At 36.8% G+C, this 20,699-nt stretch overlaps 1 protein-coding gene across 1 annotated transcript in view; it reads left to right on the top strand.

Annotated features, from left to right (window-relative positions):
* Positions 1-20,699, top strand: part of LOC124803011 (solute carrier family 22 member 1-like) — a 246,191-nt gene that overhangs the window by 206,758 nt on the left and 18,734 nt on the right. The window contains exon 8 of the mRNA XM_047264117.1: positions 7,959-8,227. Coding sequence (XP_047120073.1) covers positions 7,959-8,227 — 269 coding nt within the window. The remainder of the gene's footprint in view (positions 1-7,958; positions 8,228-20,699) is intronic.

Here is a 20,699-nt window from a genome sequence, read left to right as displayed (position 1 = left end):
CACAAGTGCTGAATAAACCTTCTTTAAGTGAAGTTAGTGTTCGTCATTCATCTAATTACACCTTCTTCTACGTGACTGTTGACTGCTGAATTTGTGCAGTCATACACATTGAATAGTACGGATGGTGTAATGTGCTACTCAGCCCATAGCCGTTGTACTGCAGTTCATCTGTCATTTTAGCTGACCCCATTTATGTTAAGACACTTACAGTGCCATCTATTAATAAAATTTCCATTACTTTTTTTGTTCCATAACATTTCCTCCTCTGTCAATAATATGATGATCAAATTTGACATCATTCTGAGCAGTAGTTTTCTTCCTACAGTGTTCTGAAACTGAAACATTAATTATAGGCATCATTTACATAAAATAATTTTTATCACAACATAAAACTCCTTCTCCTGTCACCTACATAAATGTACCTTCTCTCTAATCCATTTAACTTACACTATAAATATGTCTGATTATGACACAACGAGAACCAATTTAAGCATTCAAATGATCTTAAATCCCTGTATCCGCAACAAACGTTTTTGACACTGCACCATAATCAACAGTTTCTTCTCTTATGTCCATTCATCATCACTGTGAGGACGTAATCTCAGACTTTTTAGGTGTTACAGTTCATAGTATTTCCCAGAGCCTGCACATTTGATTGTAACAGCATTGGGATGTACTGTGCCTGTAATCTTGAAATACCCTTTATAATACTGCTGGAATTTGATAATCTTTTTTTTTTCTTTGATGTATGTGTCTTTACCTTTTTTTCCATTTGTTTTGCTGCTTTAGTTGGCTCTTCCCACAATTTCACTACACTTTCCAGAACTCTACATGTTGTTGAAAAATATCTGGCTCTTCTCCAAATAACACCTAGCAAGGAGGAAATGCAGTACTGTCATCCATCAAAGGGTTTCAAATTCTTCTACTATATTCAACCCCACTTGATGTTACTGTCCACAATATGTTGAAAATATATGGCTTAATTCCCACAACGTTTACACCACAGGATTCATAGTGGGTTTATAATTCCGTATCCATATCTGAAGGATGCCCTGTTTGTCTACAAAGTTTTTCCATCTTTTTGATTTGAGCTGAGGCCCATTTTCACTGTAAATGCATTAAGGTTTGATTATATGCTAAAACTAACCTTTTAATTACTTTGTTTGATGTTCACATTAGCTTTTCCCAGTTGATAAAATTTCAGTTTTTTTTTTTTTTTCAAACATTTTTTAGCTTCTGTACAAGCATAACCGAGTGAAATTTCTCTTTCATCTGCGTTGTGCTCCAGACTATTCTACAGCTACCATATGTTCTACTCTTTCCACGGTTATTACTCTACTACCTTTATTACCAGTTCTTTGTCATTCAGCACCCATGACTGGACAGACAGCGTCAATTTTGCAATAATATTACCACATTAAAATTATTAAAAAATTGCAGTTTGATATTTAAGAGATAGATTACGATATACAATATCATAATAAGAAAATCATGTAGTAAAATAGCAGAGATTCTATACTGCACAAATGTTGCCCATTTACTATATACAAAATTTTAGTCCTAAATTGTTCAACTGTTAATATCCTTAGGTAGAGTTTTTGTAATTTTATGGCCACCAATGGGAAGCTGTTCTGTGTTTTATTTAATCCACATATACTGTCTTTATAGTGAGTGCTGTATTGATGAACTTCGTTTCTCTTTCTGTGTGTCTCATGATTTGCCTTCCTGTGAACAAGGCAGTTGAAAGTGTATTGGCTGAAAACAGTCTAGGTCAGTTCTTTTGTAATAAAAGCACATTCTTCAGTCTACAGAATGACCCCACAGTAACAGCCTATAGCTGATGTAGCTGTGGAACATTGCATAGTATATCATTAATAAGTACTGGTGTGGTATAACACTTTTTAGTTTCCTCAAGAAGTATGGGACCCATGAGAATTTGGAACATATGTCTTTAGCATGCTGTTGTGAGGTTAACTTGGTATCAATGAAAAGCCCAGAAACTTAACAGTTGCTGTGTCACCCGGTGTTCCAGTATCACGTAGGCTGCATATCATATTCTGTGTTGTCTTCATCAAGTTTCCTCTTGCTCATGATGCACCAGGCCTTGGCCTCACTGAATAGGACTTCTGCTTGTTGAACAGCTTGAAGTGCATTCTCCCCTTTTGGGAATAAAGTTGTGTCATCTGCATACTGCAAAATGTGCCCACTGAGTACAACAGGAGCCCTATTATGGAACCCTGTGGCACACTATGTTTTAACTTCATTTCACCTGATTCTGCTTCTTGCACTGATACAGTCTGTTATTTAGGTAGTATTTGAGAGGAGTTTGTAGAATAGTTCCCCCCAACACCATATGATTTTAGCTAGCTGAGCAGGGTCTTATGTGGGATACAAACAAGTGCCTTATTGAGGTCACTGAGTACCAGTTCTATAGACTCTTTGCCTTCAAATCCCTGACTTATATTTGCAACTAAATCAAGTACTGCTGTTGTAGTTGACTTGGCCTTCCAAAAGCCGAGCTGTGTACCATGAAAGTTAATTCCCTGGTTTATCTGAAAATACAGCTGAATACCTGCATAATATACTAGACAGCTTGTTACGGCAATACTTTTGTAACCACTGGGGCACTGGGGCATGTAAAATCATTTCCTTGGTTTAGGACAGGCATGAAAACTGCCTCCCTCCATCTTCTGAGAAATTGTCCAGTCTACTATATTGATCTCTTGGTTATTATTTGTTCTGTATGTTAGTAGGTTTTTTTTTTTTAATTCCATTTGGGAAGCATCTTGTGTTGGACTCAGTCATGACTGGGTGTAGTATTATGAACATCAGACAGTGCTGAGTCCATTTCTTACATGGAGAAGAAGCAGTTATAGGATAAAATTATTAGACCTGACATATAACTGACCCCTCTCGTGGCTGCATGGTAGTGACAGAAACTGGAATCTGGCTGGCAGTAGAGGTATCCTTTTGAAAGAGATGTTTGTTTTTGTCTTTCCCCTTACATTTTTGCTGGCTTCAGGGACCTACATCTACATCTGCATGATTACTGTGCAATTCACAAATAAATGCCTCATAGAGGGTCCATCAAGCCATCTTCAAGCTATTTCTCTATCATTCCACTCTCAAACAGCATGCAGGAAAAACAAACACTTAAATCTTTCTGTGTGAAAAGATTTCTCTTATTTTATTATGATGATCATTCCCTTCAATGTAGGTGGGCACCAACAAAATATTTTCACATTCTCAGGAGAAAGTTGGTGATCGAAATTTGATGAGAAGGTCCTACCACAATGAAAAGCACCTTTGTTTTAATGATTGCCACTCTAATTCATTAATCATACCCATGCCGCACTCTCTCCTATTTTGTAGCAGTATAAATCAAGCTGTCCTTGTATGAGAGGACATACAAGCATAATGTAAGCAGTCTCTTTAGACCTGTTGCATTTTCTCCATGTTCTGCCCATAAATCATAATCTTTGATTTGCTTTACCCACTACATTATCTGTGAGATCGTTCCAGCTTAAGTTATTCGTAACTGTAATCCGTAAGTATTTAGTTGAATTTAAAGCCTTCAGATTTGTGTGATGTATCATGTAATTGAAATATAGTAGATTCCTTTTGGTACTAGTGTTGATGACTTCACACTTTTCATTATGTAGTCAGGGTTTTGATCATCTGATGACTTTATAAGATGGTAAATGACAGCATCATCTGTGAACAAGCTAAGAATGCTACTCACATTGTCTCCTAAATCATTTATGTAGCTCAGGAACAGCACAGGGCCCATAACACTTTCTTGGGAATGCCAGATATAACTTCTGTTTTACTTGATGACTTTCCATTAGTTACTACAAACTGTGACCCTTCTGACAGGAAATCACAAATCCAGTCACACAACTGAGATGACAGTCCATAGGCATGCAATTAGAAGTCACTTGTGAGGTAGAGTGACAGAAGCTTTCTGGAAATCTAAAAATAAGCGATTAATTTTACATGCCCTGTCAACAGCTCTCATTATTTGAGAATAAAGAGCTAGTTTTGTTTGGCAAGAATGATACTTTCTGAATCCATGTTGACTGTTTGTCAATAAATTATTTTCTTTGAAAGACCTCATAATGTTCAAACAGTAAATGGTCCAAAGTCCTATTGTAGATTTATGTTAGTGATATGGGTCTGTAATTTAGCAGGTTACTCCTATTTCCTTTTCTCGGGCATTGGTGATTGTAGATTCAGTAAGGAGCTCAGTGATGCTGCTAGACAGACTTTGCAGTCCATAGCATCTGCTGAAATGTCATCAGACCCATGAAATAAAACTAGAGTTTAGTGTTCCAACACATTTGGACTTCATCTCATATATAAATATCTGTCTTATTGTACCTTGCATAACTTTTGGTGATGACGGTGGAGATTTAACTGTCATACAGATGCTAGTAGCTTTGTCTGTGTCCATTCTTTGTGTAGTTGTGGTTTGCTGTGCAGTAATTGTAAGAGTGGTCGTTGTTAGCTGCTTGGAGGAGGTGTGGTTGCTTTGGGGTCATTGCACCTCATAAGTGCTTTTGCAGCTGCTGTTTTCTTTTTCATTACTAATCTTGATTTGTGTTGATATGCTAACATTCTGTACCAGCTTTTCCATTGTTGCTGCAAATATAGTTGTAAGATTAGGTGTCTTATACATGCATTTTGCTTAGCTGTGTGAAACCCATTTATTACAACTTCTGACAGTACAGTTTGATAAATGAAGTCCGAACGGTCGATCGGGCAACACTGCATCTGCATAGCAGCCAGTGTTGACAACCTGCCCCTAGCTCAGTTAGCATTGTGTGTGTTCCGTATTAGACCTGCTGGACAAAGTGCTTGTTTAGTGTGTTGGTTTTGAACTGAGAACAGGACAATTATTGAGCAAAGGATCAATTTAAAGTTTTGTTTTAAGCTTGGCAAGACATCAAAAAAACGCATGCAATGCTGGTACGTGTTTCTGGGGATCAAGCACCTTCCATGAAGTGTGTGTATGAGTGGTTTGCCCATTTTTGAGGATGCCGGAAAAAGTGTTTCTGACTATGCCCATAGCAGATGACCAGCAACTGCTGTCAGTGACAAAAACATTGAGAAAGTGAGGACATTACTCACAAATGACTGGCAATTAAGTGTGCACATGATAGCGGATGAACTGCAAATGAACCATGAATCCGTGCAACAAATCCTTACCTAGGAGTTAAGAAAGAGGAAAACACGTTGTTGTCTTGTGCCACATCACTTAAATGATGATCAGAAGCAGGCACGTTTAGAGGTTTCACAGGACTTTGTTGAAACAGTGGATGCAACATCCAGTTTCTTGAACCATATTGTCACTAAGGGTGAGACCTGGTGTCTCCGGTACAACCCTGAAGCGAAATGGCAAAGCATGGAATGGCATTCTCCAACATAACCTCATTGGAAGAAGGTCAGAGCCAAGAAATAATGCATCAAAACAATGCTCATCACCTTTTTCGGTAGTCAAGGCATTGTCCACAAGGAATTTCTACCTGAAGGAATGACATTGAACACGGCACGGTGCATTGAAATTTTGACCCATTTCATGCAACATCTATGCAACATACACACAATAAGGTTCCTGGTTTTTTGTTCACAACAACACTCACCCACACACAGCCAATATCATCAAACATTTCCTGGCAAAAAAGGGGTTGGTGCAACATGAACATCCACCATACTCACCGGATCTCAATCCTCCAGACTTCTTCCTATTCCCTCACCTCAAACCCGCTTTGAACAGAAAGAGAGTTGATGATATTCCTGACATACAATGAAATGTGATGTGGCTTTTGAACACCATCCCAAAGGAAGACTTTGTGCAAAATTTCCAGGAAATGTATCACAGAGCCCAGGGGTGCATGGTTACAGGAGGTGACTATTTCGAAGGACAGTAAGGTAACTGTAGTTCATAGTTCATCTACATTAATGTTACAGGATGATTCACCAAACTTTATTGTCAGAAGTTGTATTTCAGTTTCCTGAATTTTCTTGTCCCCAAACTAACAGTAGCATCTTGACTCAAAATGGTATGGCTCCCACCAAAATTTTCATGAAGGCAGAAATTTACATTTGGTGACAAATTCATGAACAGCTTTGCCACAATTCCTGCAGCTTGCCTGATCCTTAGATACTTTAATAGTGTGTCAAAAGTGCTATAATATAAAACACAAGGGTTTGGTATGTAAGACTGGACTTTTAAATGGGTAAAACCTCTTGTTATATATTCAGGAAGAACAGGAATGTACTAAATGTCAATACAATAGTCTTTTTCTCAGGTACCCATTATCTTTTTTTCATGATGCTACATGTATCAATCACTCCATCAGTCTCCAGTTCCTCCTATAATTCACTGGCATCTAGGTCCATTATGTCACTGCAAGTCACAATATTTTTCCTAAAATTTGCTGTGTCATGATTGTGTACTGATCAAGTCATTTCACTTTCTTCACCAGTGCTGCTTGATGTGCAGCAGCAATTTCCACATTCAGTGTGCCATCTCAGGTGCATTTCACTAACTTCAAGGTTCCTCTGTACCAAAAAGCCTTCTGAATACAAGAAGGTGACAACTTCTGCTATGTATCTTCCTCTCTCTTTATAATTAAAAACGTCTTCTGGCAGCTTACTATTGTTATCTTAACATTATCTACTTGTATCTTAGATTGTACCAATGTGTGTCCAAGACAGCTGAACTATCAACTATGAATAAGTTGGGCTGTTAAAACCACTCAACCTCCCCCCTCATTCTACCAGTTAGGATCGTTTTTATTTCATGTAGTAGGCCTCATGGACATCTGACAAGCAGATGGGGAATCCACCCTGTCCAGAGCTTATGGTTACAGTGGAATGTTTGCACTCACCAGTTCCCAATGCAGGATTTCCAGGTTCACCAAACCTGTATCTAGACAACAAAGACTAAGCTCCTTAAGATGCTTGCCATTTAGCATGTCCCAGGAGACAAATGCAGAGTTTTTAATTCCATGGACACAGCAAGCATTAATCCCCCTATTAATTATGAAAGCTGCATCTTCTATCCAGATTTTTTTGTAGGACTTCTCAGTTTACATTATAAAAGAGCACAATATTGTAAATGATGTGTATATACCCTGTGAATCATGGTACAACAGTTTTTTGAACACGAGCAGCCACAGGTTATGATAAATCAAATGTCATGCTCTGTAACATTAATAACATACATTTCCTCCTGAATTTCGTAATGCTATGATTCACAAACACTGAACACAAATACATGATCTTACCACCACCTGTATGGAGATAGATTGTGCAACGGCATTTGCAGAAATTTATGTGGATATTTTTTGCTTATGTGGTATAAAATTCAGAACTCTAGCAACAGTGGTGTTAAAAAATCAATACTTAATTTAATAAAAATGTTTCAAATAACTTGCTACTTGGCACATTAAAACTATTTTCATTAATTTATTTATTTTTGGTTCACGCAATGTATGAAATTCAGTGTGAAGAAATGTAGAAAACTATAGATATGTGTTTGAGTCAAAGGCATATATACTTACAAAGTAAATGCAAAGATGATTTTTTTAGTGTGTGTGTGTGTGTGTGTGTGTGTGTAGGTAGGTAGGTAGGTGAAGAGGAAGAAACAATGACCCACTTAAATACATAAATGAGTTTAGACTTAGACAACCCTCCATAGAAGGAATAAAGTGTTTTTTTATAAATCTACTGTTGCTATTTAGACTGAAATGTATGACTTGTTTTGTTTGCAGACTACTAATTAATCTGATATGAAGACATGTTCTAGCTGAGGTTTATTCATTTCTGTTCTGCCATTCTTTGTTCTGTCACAAATGAATTGTGAAGAATATGTTTCATTTAAAATGAGAAATATTTTCCTCGTGCAAGTAAAAAATGAGATATGGGAAAATAACCATTCCATTTGGTTGTAGGCTCTTATGTAGTTGGAGCTACTGGATGCTGGTGCAAACTTCTCCTTGGCTGGGAGCTAATGCTGATGCTGGTGAGCCATCTTTATCACTGACTTTGAATCTGTTCTTGGCTGAACTGCCATCCTGCTGCTATCCCGTGCTGAAGCTGCTGTTACCAAACTCTGTGGTTGTTTGTAGGCACAACCTTCTCACCATGACTGTTCTGCTGACCCTAGCACCAGCTGCAAGTGCTGCAACTTCTCTTGTCAACTGGGTACTGTACAACAAAGGTAAAAATACAATAAAAATTAAATATTTATAGCAAGTATACTACTTAAAAAAAGAAAATGAGCTGACTGTTCATAAAAAGTGTTAAAACTGTGGTCTGGCAAGCACTATAACATTGAACTATGCACTGACAAAACCAGTATGAATGGTTCCTTTACAATACATATTACCATAATGAAGTTGTACCTGCAGAAAAATTGGGATATAAAAAAGGAGTAAGGTAGAAGGCCAAGTCAGCTAAGTTTATAGTCAAGTAAAATAACTCACATTTAGTTCATGAATAAGTATCAAATATGGAGACTTGCTCAGTGCTGAGCATCAGTATAACAGCTCTTAAAAAAGAAACTGCTAAGCAGTTCAGACCACTTTTTCAATAGTTACTGGAAGGACTGGAAGGGGTGAAGTGACTCCATAATTTAAGGTTATTTTTTCATCTCTGTTTTTACAAAATTAGGTAAACATTAATTTCTATGCTTTATATGGTCATGAACAGATCACTAAATTCAGCAGCAAGTGATTTCATGATGATTTCCATAAGATATTTCATGTAGAAAATGTCATACCACATGAAAAGTAACACAGTCTTCACAGAAGAGTGAGGGCCATTTCCAGTTATGCACTTGATGTCATACTCTTTGACACTGCTATAGAAGTTCCAATTGCTTTAAAACAGCTATTGAGTTTCCAGAATCTTTTCCCTGGAAATTTTTACTTTAATGTAGTCTTCTAATCCAGTTAAATACCACGTAATACATAATGTCAGTTTTGTATAGCAGTAATGGAAATTCATGGATATGAAAAGACATAAAATAAGGGAAAGGCAACCACTCCCATATAACTGACTGGTGTATGGCACACAGAAACATGCAACAGAAAACAGTTCACTAGATTTTGATCAATGGTTCTTTTTATAGTGGAAAGTAAACAGATACACAAACAAAATCACACAGACACTCAAAAGTGCACTGCTGTGGCTGCAGCATTGTGAATTGTGGTTTCTGTGTGCTTTTGTATACTTTCTAATAATATTGTGAAAAGGATAGATGCTACTCATCAAATTAGATTAGATTAGATTAGATTAGATTAATACTAGTTCCATGGATCATGAATACGATATTTCGTAATGATGTGGAACAAGTCGAATTTTCCAATACATGACATAATTAGGTTAATTTAACAACATACTTAAGTTAATATAACAACTTTATTTTTTTGTGTTTTTTTCTTTATTTTTTATTTTTTTTATTTTTTATTTTTTTAATATTTTTTTTCTTTTTTTTTCTTAATTTATATCTAAAAATTCCTCTATGGAGTAGAAGGAGTTGTCATTCAGAAATTCTTTTAATTTCTTCTTAAATACTTGTTGGTTATCTGTCAGACTTTTGATACTATTTGGTAAGTGACCAAAGACTTTAGTGCCAGTATAATTCACCCCTTTCTGTGCCAAAGTTAGATTTAATCTTGAATAGTGAAGATCGTCCTTTCTCCTAGTATTGTAGTTATGCACACTGCTATTACTTTTGAATTGGGTTTGGTTGTTAATAACAAATTTCATAAGAGAGTATATATACTGAGAAGCTACTGTGAATATCCCTAGATCCTTAAATAAATGTCTGCAGGATGATCTTGGGTGGACTCCAGCTATTATTCTGATTACACGCTTTTGTGCAATAAATGCTTTATTCCTCAGTGATGAATTACCCCAAAATATGATGCCATATGAAAGCAATGAGTGAAAATAGGCGTAGTAAGCTAATTTACTAAGATGTTTATCACCAAAATTTGCAATGACCCTTATTGCATAAGTAGCTGAACTCAAACGTTTCAGTAGATCATCAATGTGTTTCTTCCAATTTAATCTCTCATCAATGGACATACCTAAAAATTTGGAATATTCTACCTTAGCTATATGCTTCTGATTAAGGTCTATATTTATTAATGGCGTCATACCATTCACAGTACAGAACTGTATGCACTGTGTCTTATCAAAATTCAGTGAGAGTCCGTTTACAAGGAACCACTTAGTAATTTTCTGAAAGACAGTATTGACAATTTCATCAGTTAATTCTTGTTTCTCAGGTGTGATTACTATACTTGTATCATCAGCAAAGAGAACTAACTTTGCCTCTTCATGAATATAGAATGGCAAGACATTAATATATAATAAGAACAACAAAGGACCCAAGACTGACCCTTGTGGAACCCCATTCTTGATAGTTCCCCAGTTTGAGGAATGTGCTGATTTTTGCATGTTACGAGAACTACTTATTTCAACTTTCTGCACTCTTCCAGTTAGGTACGAATAAACAGAGATGCTGCATCGCAGACAGACAACAACAAAAAGACTGTCACAAAATATGCTTTCAGCCAACAAGGCATTTGTCAAAAATAGATGACAAACACACACACACACACACACACACACACACATACACACACACACACACAAATGCAACTCACACACTCATGACCACAGTCTCTGGTAGCTGAAGCCAGCCTCTTTACTAGAAAAAGAGCTGGAGCTTGAAAGGTCCTGAATACATTTGTGTTATGTGTTTCTATGTGCCCATATATCAGTTTCCCATAGTTAGTGGTTGTCTTTCTCCTGTTTTGTATGTCAGTATGATTAGGAGGTGACCTATTCACAGTAAATCAGCTTGTTAACTGCCCATATATTCTGTTCCTTTCATCCCGCTTTCTGCTGATGGGAAAAATACAAATAATGTCTGTGTGTATACACGTGTTGTTGTGGTCTTCAGTCCGAAGACTCGTCTGATGCAGCTCCCATTCTACTCTATCCTGTGCAAGCATCTTCATCTCTGAGTAGCTACTGCAACATACATCCTTCTGAATCTGCTGAGTGCATTCATCTCTTGGTCTCCCTCTACGATTTTTACCCTCCAGACTCCCCTCCAGTACTAAACTGGTGAACCCTTGATGCCTCAGAACATGTTCTACCAACTGATCCCTTCTTCTAGTCAAATTCTGCCACAAATTCTTCTTCTCCCCAATTCTATTCAGTACCTCCTCATTAGTTACATGATTTACCCACCTAATCTTCAGCATTCTTGTGTAGCATCAAATTTCAAAACCTTATATTTTGTTCGTGTCTAAATTGTTTATCATCCATGTTTCACATCCATACAAATCTTTTCAGAAAGGACTTCCTAACACTTAAATCTACACTCCATGTTAACAAATTTCTCTTCTTCTAAAATGCCTTTCTTGCCATTGTCATTATATATCCTCCCTACCTCAACCATCAACAGTTATTTTGCTTCCAAAACAGCAAAACTCATCTACAACTTTAAGTGTCTGATTTCCTAATATAATTACCTCAGCATCTCCAGATTTATTTTGATTACATTCCATTATTCTCGTTTTGCTTTTGTTGATGTTCATCTTATATCCTCCTTTCAAGACATTGTCCATTCCATTCAACTGTTCTTCCAAGTCCTTTGCTGTCTCTGACAGAATTACAATGTCATCGGCAAACCTCAAGGTTTTGATTTCTTCTCCCTGGATTTTAATTCCTACTCCAAATTTTTCTTTGGTTTCCTTTACTGCTTGTTCAATATACAGATTGTGTAACATCTGGGATAGTCTACAACCTTGTCTCACTCCCTTCTCAACCATTGCTTCCCTTTTTTGACCCTCGACTCTTGTAACTGCTATCTGGTCTCTGCACAAATTGTATAAAGCATTTCGCTCCCTGTATTTTACCCCTGCCACTTTCAGAATTTAGAAGGTAACATTCCAGTCAACAATGTCAAAGGCTTTCTCTGAGTCTACAAATGCTATAAACATAGGTTTGCTTTTTCTTATCTAACTTCTAAGATAAGTTGTAGAGTCAGTATTGGTTGAAGTATTCCCACATTTATACAGATTCCAAACTTATCTTCCCTGAGGTTGGTTTCTTCCAGTTTTTCTATTCATCTGTAAAGAATTCATGTTAGTATTTTGCAACCATGACTTATCAAAGTGATAGTCTGGTAATTTTCACACCTGTCAACACCTGCTTTCTTTGGAATTGGAGTTATTATATTCTTCTTGAAGTCTGAGAGTATTTCATCTGTCTCATATATCTTGCTCACCAGATGGATAAGTTTAGTCATGGCTGGCTCTCCTGAGGCTATCAGTAGTTCTAATGGAATGTTGTCTACTCCTGGGGCCTTGTTTCCAATTAGGTCTTTCAGTGCTCTGTCAAATGCTTCATGCAGTATCATATTCCCCACATCATCTTCATCTACATTCTCTTCATTTTCCATAATATTGCCCTCAAGTACATTGCCCTTGTATAGACTCTCTGTATACTCCTTCCACCTTTTGGCTTTCCCGTGTTTGTTTAGCATTGATTTACCATCTGACTCTTGATATGCATACGGCTGGTTCTCTTTTCTCCAAAGGTCTCTTTAATTTTTCTGTAGGCGGCATCGTATCTTATCCCTAGTGATATATGCTTCCACATCCTTACATTTGTTCTCTAACCGTTCCCACTTAGCCATTTTGCACTTCCTGTCAATCTCATTTTTGAGACGTTTGTATTTCTTTTCACCTGCTTGATTTACATTTTATATTTCCTCCTTTCATCAATTAAATTCAGTATCTCTTGTGTTACTCAAGGACTTCTATTAGCCCTCAACTTTTTACCTACTTGATCCTCTGCTGCCTTCACTATTTCATCTCTCAAAGCTATTCATTCTTCTTGCACTGTATTAGTTTCCACTGTTCTTGTCAATTGTTACCTAATGCTCCCTCTGATCCTCTCTACAACTTCTAGTTCTTTCAGTTTATCCAGGTCCCATCTCCTTAAATTCCTACCTTTCTGCAGTTTCTTCAGTATTAACCTACAGTTCATAACCAATAAATTGTGGTCTGAGACCACATCTGCCCCTGGAAATGTCTTACAGTTTAAAACCTAGTTCCTAAATCTTTGTCTTACCGTTATATAATCAATCTGAAACCTTCCAGTGTCTCCAGATCATTTCCATGTATACAACCTTCCGTCATGATTCTTAAACCAAGAGTTAGTGATGAGATGAAGTTATGCTCTGTGCAAAATTCTACCAGGCAGCTTCCTCTTTCATTCCTTACCCCCAGTCCATATTCACCTACCACTATTCCTTCTCTTCCATTTGCTATTATCGAATTCCAATCCCCCATGACTGTTAAATTTTCTTATCCCTTAATTATTTGAGCAATTGTTTTATCACATCAATTTTTTCTTTCTTTCTTTCTTTCTTTTTTTTTTTTTTTTTTTTTTTTTTTTTTTTTTTTTTTTTTTTTTTTTTTTTTTACACTATAGTATTTTTTATTGGGAAGAGCTTTCAAACATAATTTTGACACAATATGAGTGGCACATTATTAAACAGTAACAATGTAATAGTGCTGCAAATTACTGTCTCATTATCAGCAGAGTAAAGGAAGTGATCCCCCTAACGTCTGCCATAATGCACCAGGCATGTAACTCTGGTTCAGTCCATATTTTTATTAGTGTACTTGTCCATTAAGTGCTCTAATGTTGTCCATAGACACTGATACATGTAATAAGGTGATTCTGGACAGGCAATGCTGGATGTAGAATTTCATATGGACCTATTGTAGCACAGCCTGATCTTGCACAGCACTTCTTAAATATTCAACCAATTTAAAGTACTTCCATTTAAGGAAGACCCATGGATCAGAAATTGGTATATTACATTTAACTACAATGACAACTTTTGTATATAATACACATGGGAATATTACCTCTCATTGTTAGATGAAAACAAGTGAGCTACTGCATCTGACTTCAAGTGTCTACCAGTTCAGGTGTCTCAGCATTTCTGTAACATCCTCTTGTAAGTCAAACAAATGAGCCCTTTGCTGTAAACATTCAGTATCGCTTGTTTAACCTATCTGATGTGGATCTGACATATCTGTCCAAAATTGTAGGATGGGTTGCATCATTTTTATCTCCTTTGTACACTGATTACTAACAAAGTACAAAAACACAGAAAACCATACAGGGAATCCCTGTTGACTCTAAAAGCACAATATTATGCTGAACAGATAAGCGAATCCAGTAATGTTAGTAAAACAGCTTGAAGTGTAGTAAACCAAGAATGTAAAAATAAAGATAACCCAAGTTGTAGTAATATAGCACTAGAAGAAAATGAGATGCTGGTGAGTGAGCCAAAGACAGTATATGAGGCCCTCATAAACATTCAAAGAAGAAATTGAACCAACACTACAAATAAACTCAGTGAAAATGAATATTCATTTTTCCTAAGGAGCGTAACAGAATACGAGGTAATGAAAATTAACCCAAAACTCACAATAAAAGCATCTAGTGGCTGGATATCATGTACATTACTTGAGGAATGAAAAAAAAAATTAATAAAACCAATAAAATATATAATAAACAGTTCAGCTCGCCTTACTGAGATACAACCAGTATACAAAAAGGGAGCAACCACAGAGTTAAATAAATACAGGTCAATTTCATTGACTTCAGCCCTTCGCAAACTGTTTTAAAGAGTAATTCTAGCCCAAAATGGATTCTTTCTTCTATAAATACAAGCTATTAAACAATTTGCAGTGCAGGTCTCAAAAAAGGCAACCCACAATAACAGCAATAGCAAACTTTTTCCATGACTGCTAAACAGACTGGATAAAAGAAACAAAGCCATTGGGTTTTGTCTAGATTTGTTCAAGGCCTTTCATTCTATGAATTATGCAATACTTTTATCCAAATTAGAAACTTATGGTATCAGAGAAGTCGCATAAAGCTTCTTATGTACATATCTCTGTATCTCCGAGATAGAAGACTGTACTAAATTGTGTTGTACGAATGAAAGTAAAATCGTAACAGTACTCTTAGCATACAAATATCTCCACTGTGGAGTCCCCCAGGGGAGTACTCTATGACAATTTTTATTTCTTATACTTATTGATGTCATAACACAACCACAAAACACAAACCTAGAGAACTGTTATGACGATATGTCATTTATTAGTAGGGGATGTGCTGAATAGATAGCCTTACAAAGCAATAAATAGAACTCTGAACTAATCATAGAACAGCTAACAGTGAATAAGTGTACACTGAATAAGGACAAGACTGTAGTAATGAAGTTCTTGTTAAATTATAACCAGTGCCAAACAATGGAAAATACAAGGTGGAATAATGAAAATATTATGAAAAGGATGGATTTCTGTTCATCACTCATGAATGGTGCATGGCAAGAACGATTGTTGGTAAGCCTCTTTATTGACTCTAATTTCTCGAATTTTCTTGTTGTGGAGGAGATAACATGAGATGTATGACGAAGGAGTAATATGTTGTCCAACTGTTCCCGGAAAGTGCTTTCTCAAAATTTCAATAGTAATGATCTGCTGCACAATGTCTTTCTTGTAACATCTGCCAGTGGGGTTTGTTGAACATCTCAGTAACACTCTCACAGTGAGCAAACAATCCCATGATGAAACTTACTGCTCTTCATTGGGTGTTCTCTATCTCTTCTATCATTCCTGTCTGGTAAGGATCCCATGTTGATGAATAATACTCAAGAATGAATAAACATGTGCCTTATAAGCCACTTCCTCTGTAGGTGAGTTGTGTTTCTTTAAGATTCTTCCTATGAATCTGCCTGGCATATGCTTTTGCTACAACTTCTTTTAAGTGGTCATTCCATTTAAGGTAGCTCTGTATAGTTATGGTACTTCTAGATGTTTAATGGTAGAACTGTTTCAAAAAGTTTCTGATCAATTGTGTAGTTGCAGAGTTGTGGCTTTCTTTTCCTATTTATGCACAATGTGTTATATTTCTTTACATTCAAGGTCAATGGCTAGTGCCTGCATCATTCAGCAATCCTCTACAGGTCATTCTGCAAATCAGTATTGTCTTCAGGCATTGCATCTTTGTTATAGGTAATCACATCATATGTGAACAGTCTTAATCAGTGTCTGACACTTTCTACTAGGTCATTTATATAGATTGTAAACAACATTATCTTGGTGTATTCCAGAAATTACCTTTATATCTGTCAATTTTGTTCCATGAAGAGTGACATATTGAGTTCTATCTGCATGGTGTTCTTGAATCCAGTTGCAAAAGTGATCCAATACTTCGTAAGCTCATAATTTTTTCAGTAAACAGCAGTGTGAGACAGTGTCAAATGCCTTCCTGGAATCAAGAAATGTGGCATCAACTTGAGTGCATTGTCTACAGAGCTAGAGATCTCATGGAGCAACAGAGCAAATTGAGTTTCATAAGATCTCTGTTTGCCAAATCCATGTTTATTTTGATAGAGGGGATTTTTGTTCTTATAATTCTTGAGCATAAAAAATGTTCCATAATTCTACAACAGACTGACATCAGTGGTAATATGTCTATAATTGTGTGCATCTGCCCTATGACCCTTCTTGAAAATGGGAATGACCCACACTTTTTTCCAGTTGCTAGATACCCTTCATTTCTTAAGTGATCTATGATAAACTGCTGCTAGAAGGAGAGCAAGATCTTTCACACAACATTTGCAGAATCTTATATGTATCAAATCTGGTCCTGATGTCTTTCCACTACTAAAAAATTGTAATCGCTTTTCTATTATGCAATTTGCTATCTCAATATCTGCCACTTCAATGTTCATATGATGACTGAAAGAAGGAACTGTCTTATGATCTTCCACAGTGAAAAAATTTGGAAGCCTGAATTCAGTATTTTGGCCTTCTCTCTATCTTCCATTTTGGTGCCAGTGTGATCTCTGAGTGAATGAAGAGATGATACCAAACTGCATACAGATTTTATGTAAGACCAAAACCTCTTAGGGTTTCTACTCAAATTGGTTAGCAAAATGTTACTTTCAAAATCACTGAACACTTCTCTCATTGCTCTACTTACGATCATTTTCACTTTGTTCAGCTTTTGTTTGTCAACTTGGTTTTGCCTTAAATCTGAGATGAAGCTCTCTTTATACACAGACCGGTTTTCTAACACAGCTTTTAAAGCAGAGTGGTTATTTACCATCTGTTAATCCCTAGCTCATAACATGCTTGTCTAAGGCATACTGAACAATGCTTTTGATTTTTTTCCATTTGTGCTCCACATCTTCATCCTCACCACTGAATATTTGATGCTGACTACTCAGATACTCTGCAAATTGTATCCTGTCACTCTTCCTAAGCAAAAATATCTTCCTACCTTTCTTAACACTCCTTGTGAAATGCATAGTCATAGATGCTATCAAAGCCTTACGATCACTGATACCTTCCTGTATTTTAATCAATTCATTAAGTTCAGGTTTGTTTATTGCTAGGAGGTATAAGATGTTACCTTCATTAACTGGTTCTCCAACTATCTGCTGAAAGTAACTTTTGAACAAGACATTCAAAATAATGTCACAAGAATGCCTGTCTCTGGCACCAGTTTTCATAGCGTAACTTTCTCAAACTATACCTGGCCAGATGAAGTCACCCCCATGACAACAGAATGATCAGGAAAATTATAAACGATGTTTTGTTAAGTTATCTCTGAAGTGCTCTACCACTACAGCCCATGACCCAGGCAGTTTATAGATCCATATGATTACCATTCTTGACTGACTTTTGATCCTTAACTTCACCTAGATTATTTCACATCCAGAATCCATTATAACCTTGCTAGATATTATTGAGTTCTTTACTGCAACAAATACATTGCCACCATTGGCAGCTAACCTATCCTTACAATAAATATTCCAATCTGACCTTAGGATTTCATTTTCATTCACTTCTGATTTCAACCAACTTGCTGTTCCTAATACTATCTGGGCGTATTACCTTCAATAAGCTATACTAATTCAGAGACATTTCCTTGGATGCTCCAGCAGTTTAGTAATATCATTCTATAACCACTCTGTGAAGATAATCATGCTCTGAGAGCATTATGGATGATGTAACTTTGATTTTGGCAGGCAATTAGCCTCTGCTTCCAATAGGGCTTTCTCTAACATAAAAAAAGAGCATGTGCACACCACACATTCTCCATTACCCTAGTATCTATTTTCTGCATGTAGTGCACACCTAACATATTATGGGAAACCCTACAATTCTACATCCAATAGCATAGGTTGGGAAATTCACATCTAATACCGTTGCAGAGCCATAGCTCCTCAGGTATACATTTTAGACCACATGTTTACATGACATGTTCTCCTTGCTTTGGTCCATTCTAGAGATATGAAAATTGCTTACCCAAGGATCATAGTAACAACACTACTGGTTCATGTATTCCACTGTCGAAGGTATCAGCACAACTTTCACTTGTAATTTTTGACTTGTTCATTTCCGGTACATGGACCCTTACCACAAATTGATACATTTATCCTTCTCTATCTTCCTACAATGTTTGTAACGTCATCCTGGAATCACTCTGAAGATACATACATTTACAGGCATCAGCACCTTTAACTTTGATGCTCCGTGGTGTCATTGAATGATGTTTACAGACATGGGTTGCTGTGTAAAACCTTGTCTACTAAGACCCCTCTACAACCTTTAGAAGAATGAAACATGAGTTGTGAAACACATTGTAGATAACTAGATCATCTGCTAAAAGGTTGAAGTTACTGTTAATGTAGTCTACAAGGTCATTAATGTATAGTGTAAACACTAAGGTTTCTAAATCACTTCCTTGAGGAATGAATGCCTGAAGCTACCTATACATCTGTCAGTGACTCTCCATCCCAGGTATACTACACCTTCCCTACCAACATCTACACAGTTCAGTCATGAACTTTTTTTGTTATTCCATAAGCTAGCCTTTTGTTACTTGGCATTGGTGTGGTACTAAGTCAAGAAATACTGCATCCATCTGACTGTCCGGACCCTACTTTTCAGGAAGTCATGTGAGAAGAGTGTGAGTTATCTCTCACATGACTAATATTTTCAGAAATTATGCTGCTTATCATGGAAGAGGTCAGTCTGTTCATTAAATCTTAGTTCAGAATATATTGTATTACTGTATTACAGAGGGATGTCAGTATATTTTATGGTAATTTTGTGGATCATTTCTGTTACTCTTCTGGTAGACCTGAGCTTTCTCCCAAGCACCATGCAGAGCTTTTTGTCCGAGGCATCTAAGGCATATTATGCTTAAAAGAGTGGCTAACTCAGCCACAAATCCTGTATATAATGTGACAGTGGTTCTATTGGGTGGTGAAGCTTTGTTCAGTTTTAGCTATTTCAACTGTCCCTCAGTGTGGTTGATACTAATATCAACATATTGTACATTTAACTTGGCCCATCTGTGATGGGTAAAAGTTGTTCCAGTGCAGAATGCTTACTTATCCCCAAATAATTGTCCTACAAGTAACTATTTTCAGAGGTTTCAATGACATTAGCCTTATCTGAGCACTGAAATGAATCAATGAAAACAGGTGAAAATTTGTGCTGGGCCAGGACTTGATCCCGAATTTTCCATTTAATGCTAGCAATTACCTTAACTGGCTTGGAGTGTATAACAGGCTGCTATCTGGGGCAGGAAGGAAGCTTACTGGGAAGGTCAAGGCAGGTAAGATGACCGCTCACATTAAACAGAAAATCTGGGTTCAAGTCATGGTCTGGCACAAATTCTCCCTTGCTACCACTGATTCATTTCAATGCCCAAATGTGGCTAATGTCAGTGAAACCTTTTAAAATGTGTCTTTTTATAATCTATAATCTGGCTGCTGTGGGGCAAGAAGGTGGGGATTGTCGAAGCACGTAATATGCTCCAAGCTGATCACAAGCTTTTGCTCCCAGCGTCCTCCACACAGGTACAAAGTTGAAGTGTGTGATCTGGGGACAATACTTCTGTACATTCTTTTGTAAAGGAACATTTAAAAACTTTTCAGCTTTTGCTTCATTACACTCAGTTCCAGTTCCAGTATTAACTGTGAGTGTCTGTCATTGTCACTGACAGTCTTTACTTATGACGAGAATTTCTTCAATGTTTGTGAAATTTCAGGAAGTCTTTTATTTGTTTTAGTTACCCTTTTTTTTGGTAATCATTTCTGTAACAAATACCTTACTGCTACAGGTACCAGTTTTAACATATACATCCTCAAAGAGACCTGACAATTTTTTGCCATTAGATCTAACATAGTGCCATCTTATAATAGAGGGAAACATTCCACGCGGGAAAAATATATTTAAAAACAAAGATGATGTGCCTTACCATACGAAAGTGCTGGCAGGTCGATAGAAACTCAAACAGATACATACATACACACAAAATTCAAGCTTTCGCAACAAACTGTTGCCTCATCAGGAAAGAGGGAAGGAGAGGGAAAGACGAAAGGAAGTGGGTTTTAAGGGAGAGGGTAAGGAGTCATTCCAATCCCGGGAGTGGAAAGATGTGTACTTCCTGAGTTACTGTTCTATGCAGCTTTCAGAGAAAGGATTTAGTATTTTTTTGAAGGATATCTTGTTACACCAACCCTTTACAAAATTGCAACTTCCTCCTGCAGTTCT

Source organism: Schistocerca piceifrons, chromosome 6 (assembly GCF_021461385.2).
Source record: "Schistocerca piceifrons isolate TAMUIC-IGC-003096 chromosome 6, iqSchPice1.1, whole genome shotgun sequence".
Taxonomy (NCBI): Eukaryota; Metazoa; Arthropoda; class Insecta; order Orthoptera; family Acrididae; genus Schistocerca; species Schistocerca piceifrons.
The sequence above is the reverse complement of the archived record's forward strand: the minus strand, read 5'-3'. Positions and strand labels throughout refer to the sequence as shown.